Below are 18,428 nucleotides of genomic sequence, written 5' to 3' on the forward strand. Positions count from 1 at the left end.
CCTGAGGAATCCTGCGCTACGTCTGTGCTTACGGTCTGAGCCTGATGCTGTAACAGGCATCTCTGCACGCTACTGATGATGGGTTCACTCCCTAACCACAGACACTACACACACAGGCATTACAAGAGGATGGCTGTTTATACAAAGTCCCAATCCCTGGAAAGTCTGCATCTGCATTGTAAGAATGCTTCAAACTAGCAGCACTGACAAGTGTATCCAATCACTTGTTATAAGATGTGATTTTTGTGGTTATACTGGCAGCTATAATATTGCCACTTGTGGCAGAATAGTTTTATGGCAATATACGGTCATAAACACTTGCATTGTTATGGATCTTGTTGGCGGTAGCACTTTATTTGATCTGACTTGGTACTTAAAGTTTGGGTGTGTGATGAGTGTTGTGTGTAATGTAGTTATGGACTCCTGCTCTCTCTGTAGCCACGCCCAGGCAGGGCATGTGACAGTGACCCTTAGACTGCCAGAAGGGGAGGATATGTGCAAACGCTAACAATATTGCAACAACAGCAACATATAAATAGATGCAAGTATCCTACATTATGAGTTACAACACTAGACACACACACACGCAAACACACACACACACGCGCAAACACACACACACACACACACAAGCTACAGCTGGCTTTCAAGTAGGTTCTAACTGGTCACTCTCACCATCAGCTCTCTTTGGTCTTCAAGGTTTTTGAGGAATGCTGAGAACTCTTGCAAAGACTCATCTGAAGAAAAATCAAAAAAAGAATAACACATACAGGGTTAAAGATATTATAATTATCAGTTGCACTCTTCTACAGCACGTGTTGGCAACAAACTTATGGTTAGCGCCTTCAATATGAGGTGGTCAGCCCACACTTACCGATACATTTCTCATCATCGGTCTTTGCATCGCCAATGTACTCAAACTGAAACTCTCCCAGGCACTGGGCGAACTTGCGCTGCGCCATCCCAAGCTCTACAAGGAAATGTCAAAAACATAGTAAACATCAGACTCATTGTATTAAAAAAGGGTTACAATATAAATCATCACACACTACAACTGTGTGTCATCCTGGGCACCACCTGTGGAAAAGTGACATAATAAAGATAGTCTTGAAAAGTAGGTCTGCTGCACTTAGCTGGTAACCACAGTGCAAACATCCTGTCTGTCTACATCCTGTTGCACATCAAACCCTCGTGCACCAGCAGTGCAGGTACCACTGCTTCATATTTGCCACAAAACAGGGCAAACTATTTTTAGCAAGTCACACAATACACGAGCAAATGCTGTGATGCTTAAAACCTAGACAGCTGTAAGGCCAATACATCTAAGTTAATATACACAAATTACAATATCGATTTCTCAAATGCAAATGCAATGCAGTATTATATTTTCCTTTCCTAAATAAATGAAGAATTACATGAACCCCAAAACTTGGAAAATAAAATAAAATAAAATGTGTGGTTTCTACAGCACATTCTTTGGTAATGCTTTTTACAGCCTGGCTGAAGAGAGGTGACTAGATTACTGGAAACTTAAAATCATCACACATACAACAGGACAGCACAGCAGTTAACGCTATCGCATCAGTGAGTGCAAAGGAAGCAAAATTGGCCAGAGGTGTGAATGTCAGCATGAATGGCTGTCTTTCTTCCTGTGTTAGCCCTGTGATGGACTGGCAACTGTTCCAGGGTGTAACTTGCTTCTCACCCTAAGACAGCTGGGAGAGTTTCCAATATGGATGGAAGGACGGATGGATAGTAATCTGCCCCAACATACCCTAAAAACAGCATGAAGCATTCCTCAATCAACACCAAACTTAAGCAATGGAGATAACTAAAAAAAAGTCTTTCACACTGTTATTCGGATTCCTGGCTTGCTTCACATAGAAAGCACCCTAAAGATACAGAATGCTCAGGTTCAAGAATGAACGTCTGTTTAGTCATATTTATGTTAACCTTGTAGCATCTGGTGGCTCAGCTATTAAAAGGCTAACACTTTCAACCTCAACTTTATTCGGCTTGTTTATCTGAAACCCACTGCTGGTCACTCTACACCATAGGTGTCAAACTCTGGCCCGCGGGCCAAATTTGGCCCGCAGCCTAATTACATTTGGCCCGCGAAGCCATACCAAATTACTATTAGAGCTGGCCTACTGGTATTATACAGCTAATATATATATTGTTTAGTATTAAGCTTTGCCTGTTCCATATTCAGTTTTTCAGCAAAATGTGTTTGAGTCCATAAGAAAAGATTCATTCTTATATCTGGAGGAATAAATATATTTCAATAAATATTAACGTTAGCCCGCGACTTTGTTCCAGTTTTGAATTTTGGCCCACTGTGTATTTGAGTTTGACACCCCTGCTCTACACTCTAAAGGTGTTAAATCTGTACAGTCCCAAAGTACACAAAGCATATTAAAACCAAAACACCTGTGGTTTGGGTCCTCTGGCCAGTTGACGTGGAACTACAGGAAGTTTAAAGGATCTTCCAGACAATGGGGCAGCTTCTTATTATAGTATTGTTTGTTCTCTAAGCAGTTTTTCATATAGCATTTGGAGGAAATGCTTTATTTTCTTGTGAGTGAGATCATTGTTGATGTAAGAGAAAAGTATAAACAGCAAATGAAGCATCTGAAATGCATACAAGCAGAACTTCCACAATCACTTTCTTCCTCTTTAGCAAATATACTATAACAATAACTAAAACACAAGGATTCATGACTTGGTGGTGGCTAATGACAGATCATTGCCTGACCCCTGAACAACTGCAAGACACAGAACAGAGTAACGTCACATCGTGAAGATTGAAGTGAGCTATAGTCATCATTTTCTGTATATATAAATAGGACACTGCACAAGTTTCATTAAGAGATGCAAACAAAGAACAGCAGTGGAGTATCAAAGACTGACTCCTCTTTAAAGGTTGTAGTCTTTTATTTTAATAAAGCCAGAAGAAACGAGAGGGAGGTGTGTTCGGGATGCCTTATTATTGTCAGGAAAGAATCACACAAGTTTCTGTAAGACTTTATTAGACAAATATTTATAGAAGACAAATGACGTCGTAAACTTGTTTGAATCACACCAAATACATGTGCAGCTCATATTCCTATTGTGCTTGTACTATAATGAAAACTTCATTCTGTCTCAGAGGTAACTTCTACCTGAAGTAAACACAACCTGGTGAATGATGTGTGTTAATGCTCTAAATATGGGTTAAAAAGGTATTATTTTCAAAATAAAAGTATAGCAAATATAAGCCTGCAGGTCATTATTTTGGAAGCAAACGCATCTAAGGTGAAGGTGGGAATTATTATTTTTGAAGGGACTGTAAATCTAGCAGGAATCTAAACCACACCGACAGCAAGAATTCAGCTCAGGGTGTGCAAGTCCATAAAAGGTGACTCTGGTTAGACTGCTCTCATCCTTAATTGGCAGAACATGGAATGACTACAGACAACAGAGGCAGGACATGTTTGCTACCCACTTTGATAATAGATAATTTATTGAGTAATACACAGTACTGCATAACATCCAATGCTTCTCTTTGGATCTGGCCTCCTGCAAACGTTACGCAATGTCTTCTAATGTGAAGACCTGGCACTGCTGTTTAGGCAGTCCACGAGAGGGACAGTGAGATTCAGCTGCGTAATCAATTAGTCAAAAGCACTCAGAAATTTCCCCCAAATGCTATTAAGGAGTCCTTCACCGTAATGCTGTACATGCTGAATGTGGTTTGTCGCCGGCGTGCTGAAATCAGCAAGGCCTTCGGTGAAAACGCCATCTTCTGAACTGCAGCACATATTGATGCTTTGAAGTAACATATGATTCAGCATTAATGTGCTGTGAACAAATGTTTGAGTTACCCATTCCAGCTGCATCCCTATAGTATCAAGATCCTTCTCTAACTAGCTAGGGGGATATGCAAAAAATAATTTCATATACATCATTACAGGGCCCAGACGAGGTTTCCAGATCCTTCGTGTAAAGATTTTGATTTCACATGGTGGAGTTTTAACTTTTTGCAGATGGCTGGAAGATGGGCTCAACATGAAATACATTTCTGGAAAGTTTAGCTAACTGGTGAGCAACTTGGAGTGAGGATACCATTTGATACTCCACCATGGTCACGTACTCTGCAGACAGTCCTGAAAGTACTGTAAGAAAAGGAGGCAGAAAGTGTTCACAGATTCTTAATTACCAAGCATCATTTCTGCCTCACTTTTGTGTGAAAAGGTTCTCATATTAATGTGTAACAGTAAATCTAAATGCTGATATAGCTGTGAGATTTCCCAGATTTATTGAACTTCTTAATAATGAGATACACTTACTATTACTTAATTATTGTAATTCTTAAACTATTTACCCAGAACGAAGCAGTCCCTCACCACAGACAGACCACACACTGTTTTACTTCTGCAACATCAAGTTGATGCAACTTGGTCGAAGGCTGCATCGTAGGGTTATAAGGCGTCTAAATCACACCTGAGTGGATGGGTGTTTCCTCCCGTTTTCTAATGTCTTTAAGTTACCTTTTTTGAATGGAGCCATTACCAGAAAAAAAGTTTTATCAGCATGGAAACCCTTTAAAAGATAACCCCCGCCCCAATGCATTTATCCCCATTTGATGACTTCAACAACAAAGTATTTGCAATATGAGTCTGTGTGCTTTGAAGCAGCCTGCTGAAGAACACAAGAAAAACAAGTATTGTCAATTAAATCCTTGCTCAAAACCTTTTATAGAAAAGCAGTTTTATTGGAGTGCATTGCTTCTTTTCATTCTCAAAATTGTGCTTCTATTGCTCAGTCCCCTCTGTTGCTTTTGGCTTTGCTTGTTTGTTGTCAATGTTAGATATACCTCCCCCCCCCCTATTTTAAACTTACAAACTTTGTGTTGGTCAGTGTTATATGCGGTCATCTTTAGTAGTAGTATTAGAGTATAAGCTTTTAAAAGCATAGCTCATTACCAACCTTTCATTAAGGTAATTACTTGATAGGTAATGAGTGACCTTTATGGAGTCCTTGGTCACCTGCAGGTCTCGAATTATGCAGAAACATAAATGTAGAGTGGAAAGTTCAACTGCTGAATGACACAGTAAAAAGATGTTGTGACAACATTGCACTGAACACTGCCACACCTTAAAGCCTCAACACACTACATTGTGCCTGATGTAAGGTCTGAATCACATGTCACTAAAATTCAATGCCATTCAAGCAATTACTGTTATATTGCAGAACGTAATGTGCATGCTGTAATACACAAGTTTTCTGCAGGGGTCTTTTTTGCAGTGTTTAAGTTGCCTCAGGAATTCAGTTCTCAGTGAGGCGCTCGCTTCTCTGCCTTTCCAGATTTAAACAACTTACACAATAAGTTTCCAACAGAGTTGGGATGATTTATAATTATAAAATTAATGATGTATAAAATACAAACAAAAACAGGGTGCAGTAATTTGCAGTAATTTTTAAAAAATGACAAAGACTTTCTGTTCATGAAAGTTACATTTAGCCTAAAAAACAGACAAAAAGCTGTTTGCAACTTTTTATGCCCACAACTTTTTTAGAAATTCGATATCTTCTTGTTGTACTATTTACAATAAAAGGTGAAATTACAGAGTTCCAGATGTTTTGGGTTGTAATCGGTTTTTGTTGACATGTACTGTTAGAGAAAGATCATGGGGGAAAAAAGATACAGGTCTTTACTTTATTAGGATATGAAACATCTTTTGTGTATTAAAAAAAAAAAAAGAAAAAAAAAAAAGGTAATACGAGGCTAACAACACTGTGGATAATTAATATGCACTCCAGAACACTGATGTCAACGGACAGATTTGCATGGTTTTTATTAGAGCCACATGTGCAGTGCAGATCACACCCATCTGCAATCTGATTACATAGGCTGCAAGCATGTTTAACACACTTCAGGGTGGACAGTTCAGGCCAAACTGTGGACTTCATTACATAAAACACAAAGAATGAATGTTATCCAGTTACATGAAGCTCCAGCAATAATCAACACCAGGCAACACTCAAAGAAGGGGGAAAAGCCCCCCCACAAAAAACCCCCCAGCATTGTTTTCCTGTACAGTTTCAACAGCATAGATTAATTGGATACAATCAGTCCAGTGATAAACAGTGTGTCAGATGAGAGGTCTGCAGAAGAGATTGAAACGATATTTCTTTCCTTCAGGACAGCAACTATCACATACCACACACACTAGGGCACGCAAGAGTCCAAGGCAAAGGCTTCGTCTGCTTTTTGCCTTTTAAAGCAAGGCATTTCAGAGCAAACCTGGGAACTGTCAAACTTGGCTAGTTTCTCCGCAGAACACCAGAGACCCTACTCTTCTGGATTTACAGTGTGAGTCATACAGTCCCCACCTTACTTGTATCTGATATCACAGACTATGCTGTTCTATAACCGGAAAGCAAAGGAAAATAAGTGGCCAGCTATGTGACATTAGCACTGGCATGCCCATTCAGGAAGAAAAGACAAACAAAATGTGAAGGGTAGTGAATTAAAGGACTCTGGTTATTGTAGAGTGTCACCGATCAAAGGGCAAGACTACTTAAAAAAAAAAAAAAAAAAGAACAAAAGAAAAGAAAAAGAAAGAAAGAAAGAGCAAAACGAGTGAAGAATCTTTAATAGAAACCTCTGGAAAAAATATTTTAAAGCCAGACATGGTGGTTGTCCTGTAACGCCCCCTAAAAAGCCAATCATCTGCTTTATATCAGCTGAACTAAAAAAACATAAGCCCATTGTGCTGTTGCACATAGCGTAGAATGTTCTTGTACTGCATGGCATTTGTTTAGTGCTCTGATGGGATAAACCAGAGACCTTGCTTGAGTTGGTGCTCTGGATTAAACCATAAATGATGGAGTAATGCTGTGAAATGCTGCTCTTGCATACTTAAAAAAAAAATCTTTTTTAAGTATCTTTTCATACTTAAAAAAAAATATTTAATCAGATTTGACTGTTGAGTCTATACATACAGTTTTTTATGCCTCAGTCTCACTGAATCAGAGTTTTGACTTTCTCTCTATTCGTGTTTCTAGTGTCTTGAATTGTCAGCCCAAAATAATGCTTAAGCATTACCTAGATGGCTGCTGTGTGGCTAGACTTGTGATAAGTACTATGCATAACTGCCAATCATCCCTACCACCTTGCCACTTCTCCCAGGAAACTTCTGTAATCTGCATGTCCCTCAAGCTTTATAATTAATAATTGAAATACATCTTACCCAACTTACCAGACAGTCTATGAAACACAGTGTATGTACACAACCCACATACTAAATAAAATTTCAACACATCTGTCAGCGCAACCTGGCAACCCACAACCTTATTCAAGGGTGTGTGCTCACTGTGCAAGCAGAACATTTAGATGCTGAATGCATTAGCTCATCATTTTAACTTTAGGCTTGCCATTCCACCAAAGATATAGTAAACAGCAAGACTTTAAAGACACAAGACAATAAATAATGGTTAGTCTTGCCTCTGAGGAAGGTCTGAGGAAAAATATAAGGACCATTGATTTGAGGATGACTAAACTGTTGTTTAAAAAAAACCCAAAAAAACCAAAAAACCCTCCTTCCAACTGTGAACAAGTTGGAAGCTGGGCCACAAAGCACTCATCTCTATAGAGCCAGCTGTGCATCGACTTTGTTGGGACCAAGTAAAAAGTGAAACACCTGGAAAACACCAGAAAAAGTCAAATACTACAAAAATATATACAATTTACACAGTGAAGTGTCACCAAAATCACACATTGCTGATCTCCTGTTAGTTCTGCAATAAAGGGAGCTTTAAATTTTTTTTTAAATATATTTGATAACTTTGATGTTGTACTGTGCTATAAAACTCACTTCAGACAAAGGTCTGGTGGACAATAGTGATATTAAGTTCCCTAACTGCCTGGTCCTTCACTAAAAATCACTGATGAATCCATTTAATTTCTCAAACACCGTGTTAATATCAGGTGCTTTAAGAACTGGCATTCACAAGAACAAAAGCAAAAAATGAAGTCAATGACAATAATGAATCTAACACCAGGAAAAAAACAACAACTCTGAGTCATTGTACTGTCAAGATAGTTGATTAATCTACAAAATGGTCTGTTGTTACAGTGGAAACAGCTTCGTTAATGGAGCCTGATTGCTTAAAGCACTGTGTTGTAACATATATTATTAAACTGTTTAGAGCAATCTACCCATTGGAAAATACTGGCACTTACGAGCTGAATATTAATGTCAGGAAACTGATTGTAGAGTTACTGGTTGCACGTTCACCAGTGCATAAATGGCCTCATGTTTTCTGTTACACTGGGCTTTACAGATTAACATCACTGATAATCAACATCAGTTACCCCAAATCCTTTTGAACTTGCTGAGTGTTTTAAAGCAGAAAGTTTAACATGCATGTTGGGACTGCAGTAGCTAAGGTTTTCTCCATAACAGACTATAAAATGCAAGTCCATGTCAAAGGTCAGTTGCAGAAGAAGTCCACAGTGTATTTATTGGCATCTGTTGGAAAGTTGTTTGTTATGATTTCTATAGTCTCACCAGATGTGCCACTTAGGTCAGGAGTTGCCTAATGCAGGCCCACAGCGTTTACGTGCCGCGCCTTTCCACAGTCTTTCCTGTTCCACTCTCCCATCTTTTCCAGGCTGTATCCCAGCTCCACTTGCCTTCCACCTTTGCCCTCCCCAGAGCCAGCTCACCCGACCCCTCCCACAGCTCCCTGACCAGAAAGCATGCATTACTTCATTTACGTATCCCTGAACCTCAAAACAAGTATGCTGGGTGAGGCTACGCTGTCAGTAACAGCCAAGAGGCTGATCACAATATTTCAGTGTCTGAGGTATTCTTCCCCCCTCAGATACCAAAAATGCTTTTCTTTCATTATGCAGTGAAAGGTGTCCTCACCAAAAAAGGAGCCCTTCAAAACACTGCAATGTAATATACTTTTATAGTAGACCTCTTCCTTGGAGAGAGAGAGATAAGGAGCGTTCCTCCCACATGACTTCACGTCTTGTGCTAATGCGATTTTAATGAAAGATTGTGATGTGGCTCTTTGGCAGAATCAGTAATGTGATTACAGAGACGAGCAGTGAGCCAAAGCACACTATGGCAGGCTACTCTTAAACCTGTCTGCCAGACAGAAGGAGACCTTCACATCGCTGGGCTTTCAATGTGGAACCAAAAGTGAAAATGAAGTGAACTACAAAAAATTACACTTATGGAATTGTTTTTCTGAACTGTTTGGTCAATTTACCAGAGCAAGTCCAGCTGTGGAAGAGACAGGCCTGATCTTGCTGCAACTTTGTCTAACTTCAGTTTTCCAGATTATTACAACACAAAAACACAATTTGCAAGGGGCAGTGGAGAAGTGGGCAGTGACAAGACTGCCCAAATAACAAGATCTTCAGAAACTGAGAACTCAAAACCTCCTGGGGGAGCAAAGGAGATATCTCTGTTTACTAAAGACAACAGTGACGTGTAGCTGAGAGGGTACAGACAGGACACAGTTCCTGTGGAGGAAACCCTCTGAAACAGAAGCACATCTGCATGCTGCTCCTCTAATGGGCACTTCCATGTCATGGCTCTCTGGCCCAAGGCCCCGCTTCAAAGTTTCCTCCCAGAACCAAGGACTTTCCATACTGGCACATCCTCCCAGCTGTAGCAGCCAAGGGAGTTACTGAAAGGCTGAAAAGTGACTGCATTTCTAGAACAACAACTGTGTTTTGAACTGCCCAAACAACTGAGCCTTCCGAGGGCAACACTAAAGGAAAAAAAAATTATCCTGAAACTCAAAAATCCATACCTAAATTGCATTCAAGATTAAATCTGTTAGTGTTCACTGCAGATCTCTAAATAAAACATCTGTACAATACTGTTGAGTGTTGCAGCTTATTGTGAAGCTGATAGTGGCCATCTTATCCTGCAGATTAAACAGCTTAGCGGCCTCAAATCATCTCTACGCATCAAGAAAAAGCACACAATCTTGCATCTAGAAATGTGACCCTTTTAACTTCAAAGTTGCAAACTACAAAAAGCATACTTAGAAGAAAACTTCTGATTGTTTGTAGGATTCTCTCTAAAGAGACTAACCAAACACAGGGTTACGGTCTCAGGAGACACTATTATCAGAGTGTATCCACCTAAACAGAGCTAGACGGTGATTGAGCTCCACCTTACGAATGTACATTAACAACACTGTACCTTACTTATACTTTAGGTATAGCCCAAAATACTGTAAACTTTGTAATACCCCTGTGCTTAGAGAAAGGCCCTGTTCCCACCCAGCATTAACATGGGTGGTCTGGCAATAAGTGGACAGCTTCACAGTACAGATGTAAAGACACTTAGGATGCATTCAGCCATAGCCGTTTTGTTTCCTGTGTACTGGACTATACTGAAGGACCGCCTAATCAACTGGCATGTAGGTCAATGCAGGACCTCTGCAAACAAATCAGGAGCGGGAAAGGCAGATTTTGTCACTTCGAAAGCATCTAAAGACTTTTCTACTGCCCTCTGATCAAATCACCCAAGAAATAGCTATGCCAGCTATGAACAGGATCAAAAGTTTAGAGCAGGGTGACAGACTTTAAATCTATTATTCTATTTTAAGAATCAGAATATTTGTAGAAAATTATCTATATAGCTTCCAATCCATTTTAGGCCACCAAACTCTACTACCTTCAGTTATTGAGCTGACAGTTCTGACATTACAATGACAACCCATTAAATTACAATTAATTGCAATAATTAATTTTCTTTTTTCAGTTATACTAAGCAGACACATACTTACAGTTTGACAGAAACCTGAAAGGACTATATGAATTATGAGGTTTACTTAAAACTAAGTAAATGTTATGAGTTTAGCTTGTACAACCATCCTTGGCAACAATATCTTGAAGTAACCATTTTCTGTATGGCTATCAGTCTCTTACATCATTGTAAGATAGACTTTTAAGACTGTGCACATTAAGGTTTGTGGACATTTGTAAATGCACATCTCTCTTAATGTTCCACCTAGGGCTGCCACGATTAGTCGACTAATCACGATTACGTCGACTATCAAAATCGTCGACGACTGATTTAATAGTCGACGCGTCGTTTGAAGCGTTGTAAGATCACAAAAGACGCAGGAATAAGTAGTAGGATTTAAGAGTGTAATAACGGACTGAAACAGAAGATGGCAGCACTGCATGTACAAGGATGCCAGCTGCCGTTAAACCCCGAAGAAGAAGAAGAAGTAGCTCCGTCCCAGAATTCATAGCGCAGCCCAGCTCAGTTTCCAACAATGGCGGCAGCTAGTTAGTTTTAATATTACTCTTATTATTCTTTCTGGGTCACAAAATAACTTTAACATATTTAACATGTTTTCAGGCGAGAATGTAGCTGTGTAAACCGCAAATATCTGCTCAGTTTATCAAGACACCACATATTTTCAAAAGCGCTCCGACGTTTTCGGAGACGTCCGTTACCCACTAGCTCGATAGCTAGCCGGGGGCAAGGCTCACTAGCGCCCGTGAGAACACCGGACTCCCGGCAAATCGTTTTCAAACCCACCGCGGTCTTTCGCTACTCAGGTTAAACGTATATGAGTCACTTAGATAACTTACAAATGTTATTGTTTGGCTTTTTTTTTAGTATTTGTTCCTGAGTAAATCGGTTTGGCTGAGATGAAAGTTATAGGTTTTACACAGCAGCTAAATAAACGTCAAGCAGACAACTGATTATCAGAGGTGTGAGATGCTTGAGAATATACTCCGGGGTCCCGTTATATTTTAGATAGCAAGGAGCAGACAGCTGAGTTTATTAAACTCCACCGAAACAATCTGCAAATGCCATTAAAATTTAATAAACTATCATCTTGTCTTTATTTTTACTTGGCACATACCTTAAACACTTAAAGCTGTAAGCTAATGATAGTTATATAAGAGCAGATGCATGCTGGTGCAATAAGCTGTACGTTTTACGTCCAACGGATGCATGATCTGATTAGTCGACTAATCGCAAAAATAATCGGTGACTAGTCGACTATCAAAATAATCGTTTGTGGCAGCCCTAGTTCCACCACACCATTTCATTCAAGTTGAGGTGTGGGACTTGGCCATTGCAACAATCTGATTTTCTTCTTTTTCAGCCATTCTGTTGCAGATCATCCGATGTGCTTTGCATAACCCAATTTGAATCAACCTTGAAATGAAATGAGGCCATCTGTTTGACAGCTAAATTTGGACCAACCTTTAGCTGTCAGATGACCTCATTTCATTCTGCAATACTTTGGTATACAGAGGAGTTTGTGGTCAACTCAGTGACTGCAAGGTGCCCAGGCCCAAACCAATACCCCTCCACCGCCATGCTTGACAGTTGGTATGAGGTGTTTGTGCTGATATGGTGTGCTTGGTTTCCATCAAACATTGTGTTGTGTCTTACAGCCAAACATTTCTACTTAGGTCTCATCTGTCTAAAGGACATCGTTCCAGAAGTCTTAGGGTTTGTTCAGATGCCTCTTTGCAAATCTAAGAAAACACTTTCTCCAGCCAACTCTCCCAAACAAGCCAAATGTGTTCATTTTTTCCCCCTAATTGTATTGCTATGAACTTTAAAATTTAACATGCTGCAGAGTATGAGATGTAGGTCTTGTTTCCCCCCCCCCCGGTTCTCTGAGCATTGCACTATTTGACCTTGGGGGTGAATTTGCTGATATGTCCACTCCTGGGAATATTGTGATATTGCCTTAACGCACCTGAATACCCAGACAAGCAAGCTTCTAAAACTTGTGCTTTTATATAGCACTCACACTTGCTAATGATTAATTCATCAACTTCATTTGTTTAGCTGGTACTCACTCTTAACTTCTACAGACTGAGGAAGTTGTAAGAGTCCTTTTTAAAATACTACTACTAAGTGCCAAAAAATTACTTTACAATTTTTTTTTTGTCCTAACAACAAAAATATTGTTGTGCTTAAGACAAAAAAGACAATAAGAAGTCATCAAACTTGAGGCACTGATAAATTATTGAAATTGATGACGCTTAATTTTTTCTTGATCATCTGTTGTTCACCAATAGAAGAAAGCTACTCAACCCTGGACAGACTAGCTTTGTTTTAAATTAACCTTCAGCACAGCACAAAGAACAGCCTGAAATAGAAATAGAAACCAAAAAGTGCTGCTTTAAGTCTAGATAACATCTAAAGCAACCAAGCCATGTCTAACAATCTGCTGCAGTAGCTCTATAATGTTTAAATTGCTCTATTGCTGCCACTACCAAATAGTGTAAATGGCTCCTGATTAGAATGATAAAAATACACCAAAAACAGTTTTGTTGACAAAATAGTTTCCATTAAAGGCTTCAGCACAGGCCAAGTGAATTAGGCTGAGCAAACTTCATTAATGTCAGAACATAACATGACCATCACTTCCTTCCTGAAACAGATTTTGCAACAGTCCCATTGGGAGAGCATGACCAGGGTTTCCTACTTCTTGTCATTTTCTGAAAACACCAACACAGACTTAGTGACAGCAGTGATACGCTAGCATGCTGACTCTACTTTAAATCTACAGCAAAAAAAGTACAGTCACATACGATGTTAAATACAAGATACCACATGCCCTACTGAAACTAGACACTATGTCACTGTGCCAGTTTATACCAACACAGCAGAACACCAACATCACATCAAATGCCAGTGAGTCACCAGAACACTGCGGAAGTTATTCATATTTTTTGTTGGTGCAAGTAAAATAATAATACTACCAACATTTCACTTTGTGCATCTGCAAAGGTCTGAGGCATATGTGACGGTATTGACATCTGCACACCCTCAACTGTAATGGCACCAGCTCTGGACCCATTTTCCAAGAGGACTGAAAAGAAGCATTATAAAAATCCTAGCTGAGGGGTCCGTGTACATGTCCACGGTTTACCATAACTCTGGCCTAAGGCATGAGAAAGTCACGAAAATTACAGCAGGCATTATTAAACGTACATAACATAAGGACCGTTTCCTCATGGTCAATCATTGTGACAGTTGTATAGATGAAACATGTGTTTAGACAACTTTACATAATGTCCATAATGTCCTTTTAGATGGTACACAACTATCCTCCTAAGATCTTTACTCAGATTGAAAGAATTTAAGTTTATCTGTTAAGTTTTAAAGTTTAAGTGTCAAGGGAGTCACTATGATGAGAGGGGTCAGAGTAGCAAAGAGCTCCAATGAGACCATGGAAACATTCAAATAGGCAAAGACACAGGCCGACAATCCCGGCTGTGCACAAAAAAGCAGCCAAGTAATGACACAATCAAGAAAAAACATTTTTAAAAATGGACTTTCCAACATGAAACTTTACTATCTGCAATTATCTCTCAAAACTGTGTCCAAAAAATGTAATTTATTGAACATTTTCTGATACATAAAGTGCGAATAATGCACTATTGTGCGCTGAGTCCTTGTCCAGCCTAACCTCTCAGTTGTGAGGGGAAAAACTCACGCTCAGTGCAGCCACACATGGCTTAGGACGCGACCCGCCCAGTCAGAAAGCAAAATCTGGTGACTTCTGTGCCTTTAATGTATGCATTTAATAGCTTGCTAAAAGTTCCTATTTACGTATTTGGATCATTACTAAACCACAAGAAATTCAAGTTTAAATTTTGAAGCAAGTAAAAAGATAAATGAAAAATGTTTTGTTGCATGTAAATCTACATGTTTTTTACATTTCTGGGGGAAAAGAAATGGAAATTTTGTCTAATTAAAGCACATTTAAGTGACCTAATGAACAAACAAGCACACACCACATAACAACCAGTTAATTTGCACCTTTGTAACAAAAAAAAAAGACTAAAAAAAATGCACCACCTCAACTTTATGTTAAAACAATGTAATTAAAATAAAAAGACAATCCATACGCATTTAAAAATACAGAAAAGGTTAAAATATTTTGTAAGCGCCTAAGGGTTTTTTGTAAGCTAGAGTGTGGCTAAGACTGAATCTCAAGACGAGATAAAAAGGTAAATCTCCTTTAACGCCACAAACTGTTTGCATCAAGAGTACGGTTTTCATGTACATGCAAGAACACTTAAATATCTCACATACCACACACCTTGACCTTACACTAAAAAACTTAGGATATAAATAGAAACACTAAGATCAAAATCAGAGAGCCAGTTTTGAAGATCAGTCAAAATATTTTGTTGCTGTAGTAAATATTAAACCAAACTCATATACATATAATCTTATGTTTGTGACACGCTAATACTTTACAATATTAACCCTAACTTTGCCTCAAACTCTGCTCATGCAGTGCTTGTGTGCTGTGTAGTCAGCATGAAAAAACACACATTAGTAAATGTGAGCTTTGGGAGACTTTAGGCTTTCCTTGAAGCAAGTATGAAAGTCATACCTGACACTAAACAGCAGCACAGAAACAGACAATAAAGCAAGCCTGAGGGTAAATTTTAGCCCTCATCAGCTTAAAAAAATTTTCAGTAAAATAGGATTGGTATTATTTTAAACCTGTCAGATACGGTGTTTCAGAAACTAGAAATGATTCATAGCATTTCCAGTAAGGCAAAGCAGTCTGTTTTATAAGTGTTTAAGTCCTGGCGTTAAGCACAGGGCAACCTACAGACAAGCCCAGCCCATGAGATTAGAGTTCAAGGAGATAATGTAATCATTTTAACCCAGCTGAGGTGTGTGACTGAATAAATAGTGTAAGGTGTTATTAAAAAGAATCCAGAGCACTGGTTCACACCGACTCAAAACTTTCCCCATAAAATAAAATCTCTTACATTTGGCTTCCCCCGCATTATCTCGTTACAATAACCCTTCAGCTACTAACGAGTGCCTCATAAACAGAGATGCTACAAGCTCTGCAGTTTCTTATTAGGATTTCGTTTTTCACTTCTCTTGTATTTCAGGTGCTTTCCCCGAGTGTCTTTGCTCATTTCTCAGCTTTATTCGTCTCACGGCTAATTTTCATCTTTTTTCTGTTTGTTTAATTAGCATTATTTTTAAAATAAGGGCGATATGTCTGGAGCAAACTTTGATGAATTAAAACACAAACGTTACACTCTGCGAAGGGAGTGGACTCTCAGTCATGTACACATCCCCGAGTCTAAGTAAATATTTGCACTAAAGCCTGGCACTGCAAAGTGTTGACAAATTGAGCCAAAATGAGAGACTAGATCTAAAAACGTTTTTCCTCTACATGTCCATTATATTCTTCACACCTAGCTTTAATTAACCTCAACAGCCTCGCTCATAACATAATCAATGGTGAAGGCTCGATTTTTCTGTCACTCAACACTGATTTTCTTGCACCATTTGAATATTAAAAACGTCAAACTTACGCTTGGTTGCATTGATGAGGTTCTTCCCATCTTTGTACAGCTCTTTGATAAACCTGTTAGTTTTGTCCAGCTCTGCTTCGTGTGACTTTATTTTGTCCCTGAAGCTCGGGCTGTCCAGATAGCACTCACTAAATTCCAGCGGGTGTAGTCCCATTGCTGTGACAGATTGATAGCTTCGTTTTCAAACAACGGAAAACTCACACACACGAAAAAAAGAAGCGCAAAAAATCCCGGTTCAGTTTGCAATTCGAGCAAATAAATAGTCGCTGCTGTTAAATGACGGGTCGTTTTTTAGGAGGCTCCAAGTCGGGCTGAGAAAGCATAGCTACGTGAAGAAGTAGCAGCAGCAGCTAACGGTGTTTAGCATGGTAACTTCTGATACGGGCTCATGGGTGTTGTTCCACGGCTGTCAAATAAAACCAGAATGGCTAGCAAGTATAACAGTTAAGAAGTGATAAAGATACGATATCGCCTGAAGTATTCATCGGAAGTCGGTTGACATGAGTGGTCAAAAAGTCAGAGTGTCCTGTGTCCAATTTTTTCCTTCCTCCATCAAATGTACTCCACCTAGCTAAAGTGACAGATTGAGAAACTCTGCTACTGACATCTGCGTGCGTGTAGCAAACTTCTGCCAGCAGTGGTTTGCGCCAGATGGCTTAGTCGGGATACTTCCGCCTTCGTTTCCTCGCATGCCCAATGATCGTTGTTTTCGTTTTGTGGTGGGAACAATGGTGTAATGGCAGGTTTTATTTAACTAAAAGTAATAGTAGTATACTATAAAGTGGATGAAAGGTTGTTTTGCGCTGGAGAATCAGGCGGTGCTAACTTTACAGGTGTGTCTTTGGAAAATCAAAGCTCCCCTCCGGTTCTGTGTGGGCTGAGGATTGACTTGTAGTCTTGTCCATCCTTACTGTAAATTCTTTATAGGTTGCTTCTAAGGGGACACAATTTCTCTTATTTATTGATTTATTTTTTACTGGTTTTATGTCATAGGTCTCCAGGCTTTTTCAAGTTTTTCCACTGCAGTCCTTGTACCTGACCATTTTCAGAAAATATTTTTAAGCCATTCAAGAGTGACCTGAGTCATTCAAGCCTATGAAAGACATCTAACACAAGGGATCAAAAGGTGTTGTGTCTGCACAAATAGAACAAAGGATCACTTTCAGTTTGTATCTATAGGATCTTTGTTACTAGCAATCCATTACAAACAAAAAAATGTTCTTGGGGCAGCCATAGAAAACAGTTTGACTGGGAGAAAAGTGTTTTTGCACCAACGTCCTTAAAATAAAAAAATGTGCAAGTGGACGACAGAAGGAGACGTGGAAGGCTTTTAAAAAAGAGCTATTGTAAATGATCAATATATGAAAGCCATTCCCTTAATGAGTAGGGGGGAAAAATCCATCAAAGACTTGACATCTGGCCATTTAGTTGATCCATCTACTGTTTACTAAAATGTTATCAGTGGAAGACGATTTTCTTAAAGAAGAACCAAGGTATGCTTAATTACATAAAAACTAGACTGAAGATTACTATGTAATACCATGTGGAAAGCATCTAATTGGCAAAAGCTTCATTTCTCATACTAATGCTGTGAGACATCTAGATAGAAAAACACACAGGAACACTATCAGTAATGGTCTGGCCTCCCCAGAGCTGTACCTTGATATTATTGAACAGGTTTGGGATCATCCTGACAGAGAACAGAACAAAGGGCAGCCAACATCCAAAGAAGAGTTTTGAATGTCCTTTAAGAAGCCTGGAGAACTATTCCTGACGAGACTAACTATAAGAATACTTGCCTAAGAGAGTTTAAGCTGTGTTGAAGAATAAATGTGGTCATACCAAACACTGACTTTCAAGCTAGTTGGAATTTTACAAACTCTGTTTTTGCCTCATATACTGTGTTTTTGTGTACGTCTGCAAATGTTTCAATAAATTCCTGCACCCAGCAAAATATGAAGAAATGAGGGGTGGTTTTTACACAGTACTGTATAGGCTTTGTATTTCGGTCGGAAATGTGTAACTTTAATACAACATAAAAAAACACAAAAGATATCAGTGTGGTCTAACC

At 39.1% G+C, this 18,428-nt stretch overlaps 1 protein-coding gene across 4 annotated transcripts in view; it reads right to left on the reverse strand.

The window, feature by feature from the left end:
- The window catches only part of arhgap10 (Rho GTPase activating protein 10), a 51,094-nt gene extending 34,094 nt beyond the window's left edge, over positions 1-17,000 (reverse strand). For 2 of the 4 annotated variants that reach the window (XM_013274131.3, XM_013274129.3), the window contains exons 1-3: positions 16,358-17,000; positions 875-970; positions 676-737 (exon numbers count right to left, since the gene is read on the reverse strand). In XM_013274131.3, coding sequence (XP_013129585.1) covers positions 676-737; positions 875-970; positions 16,358-16,511 — 312 coding nt within the window. In that variant the 5' untranslated portion in view covers positions 16,512-17,000. The remainder of the gene's footprint in view (positions 1-675; positions 738-874; positions 971-16,357) is intronic. The other 2 variants (XM_013274130.3, XM_005469858.4) reach the window with 1 other exon arrangement.
- Between the last annotated feature and the right edge of the window lie 1,428 nt (positions 17,001-18,428).

The sequence above is a fragment of the Oreochromis niloticus genome, linkage group LG6 (assembly GCF_001858045.2).
Source record: "Oreochromis niloticus isolate F11D_XX linkage group LG6, O_niloticus_UMD_NMBU, whole genome shotgun sequence".
NCBI lineage: Eukaryota > Metazoa > Chordata > Actinopteri > Cichliformes > Cichlidae > Oreochromis > Oreochromis niloticus.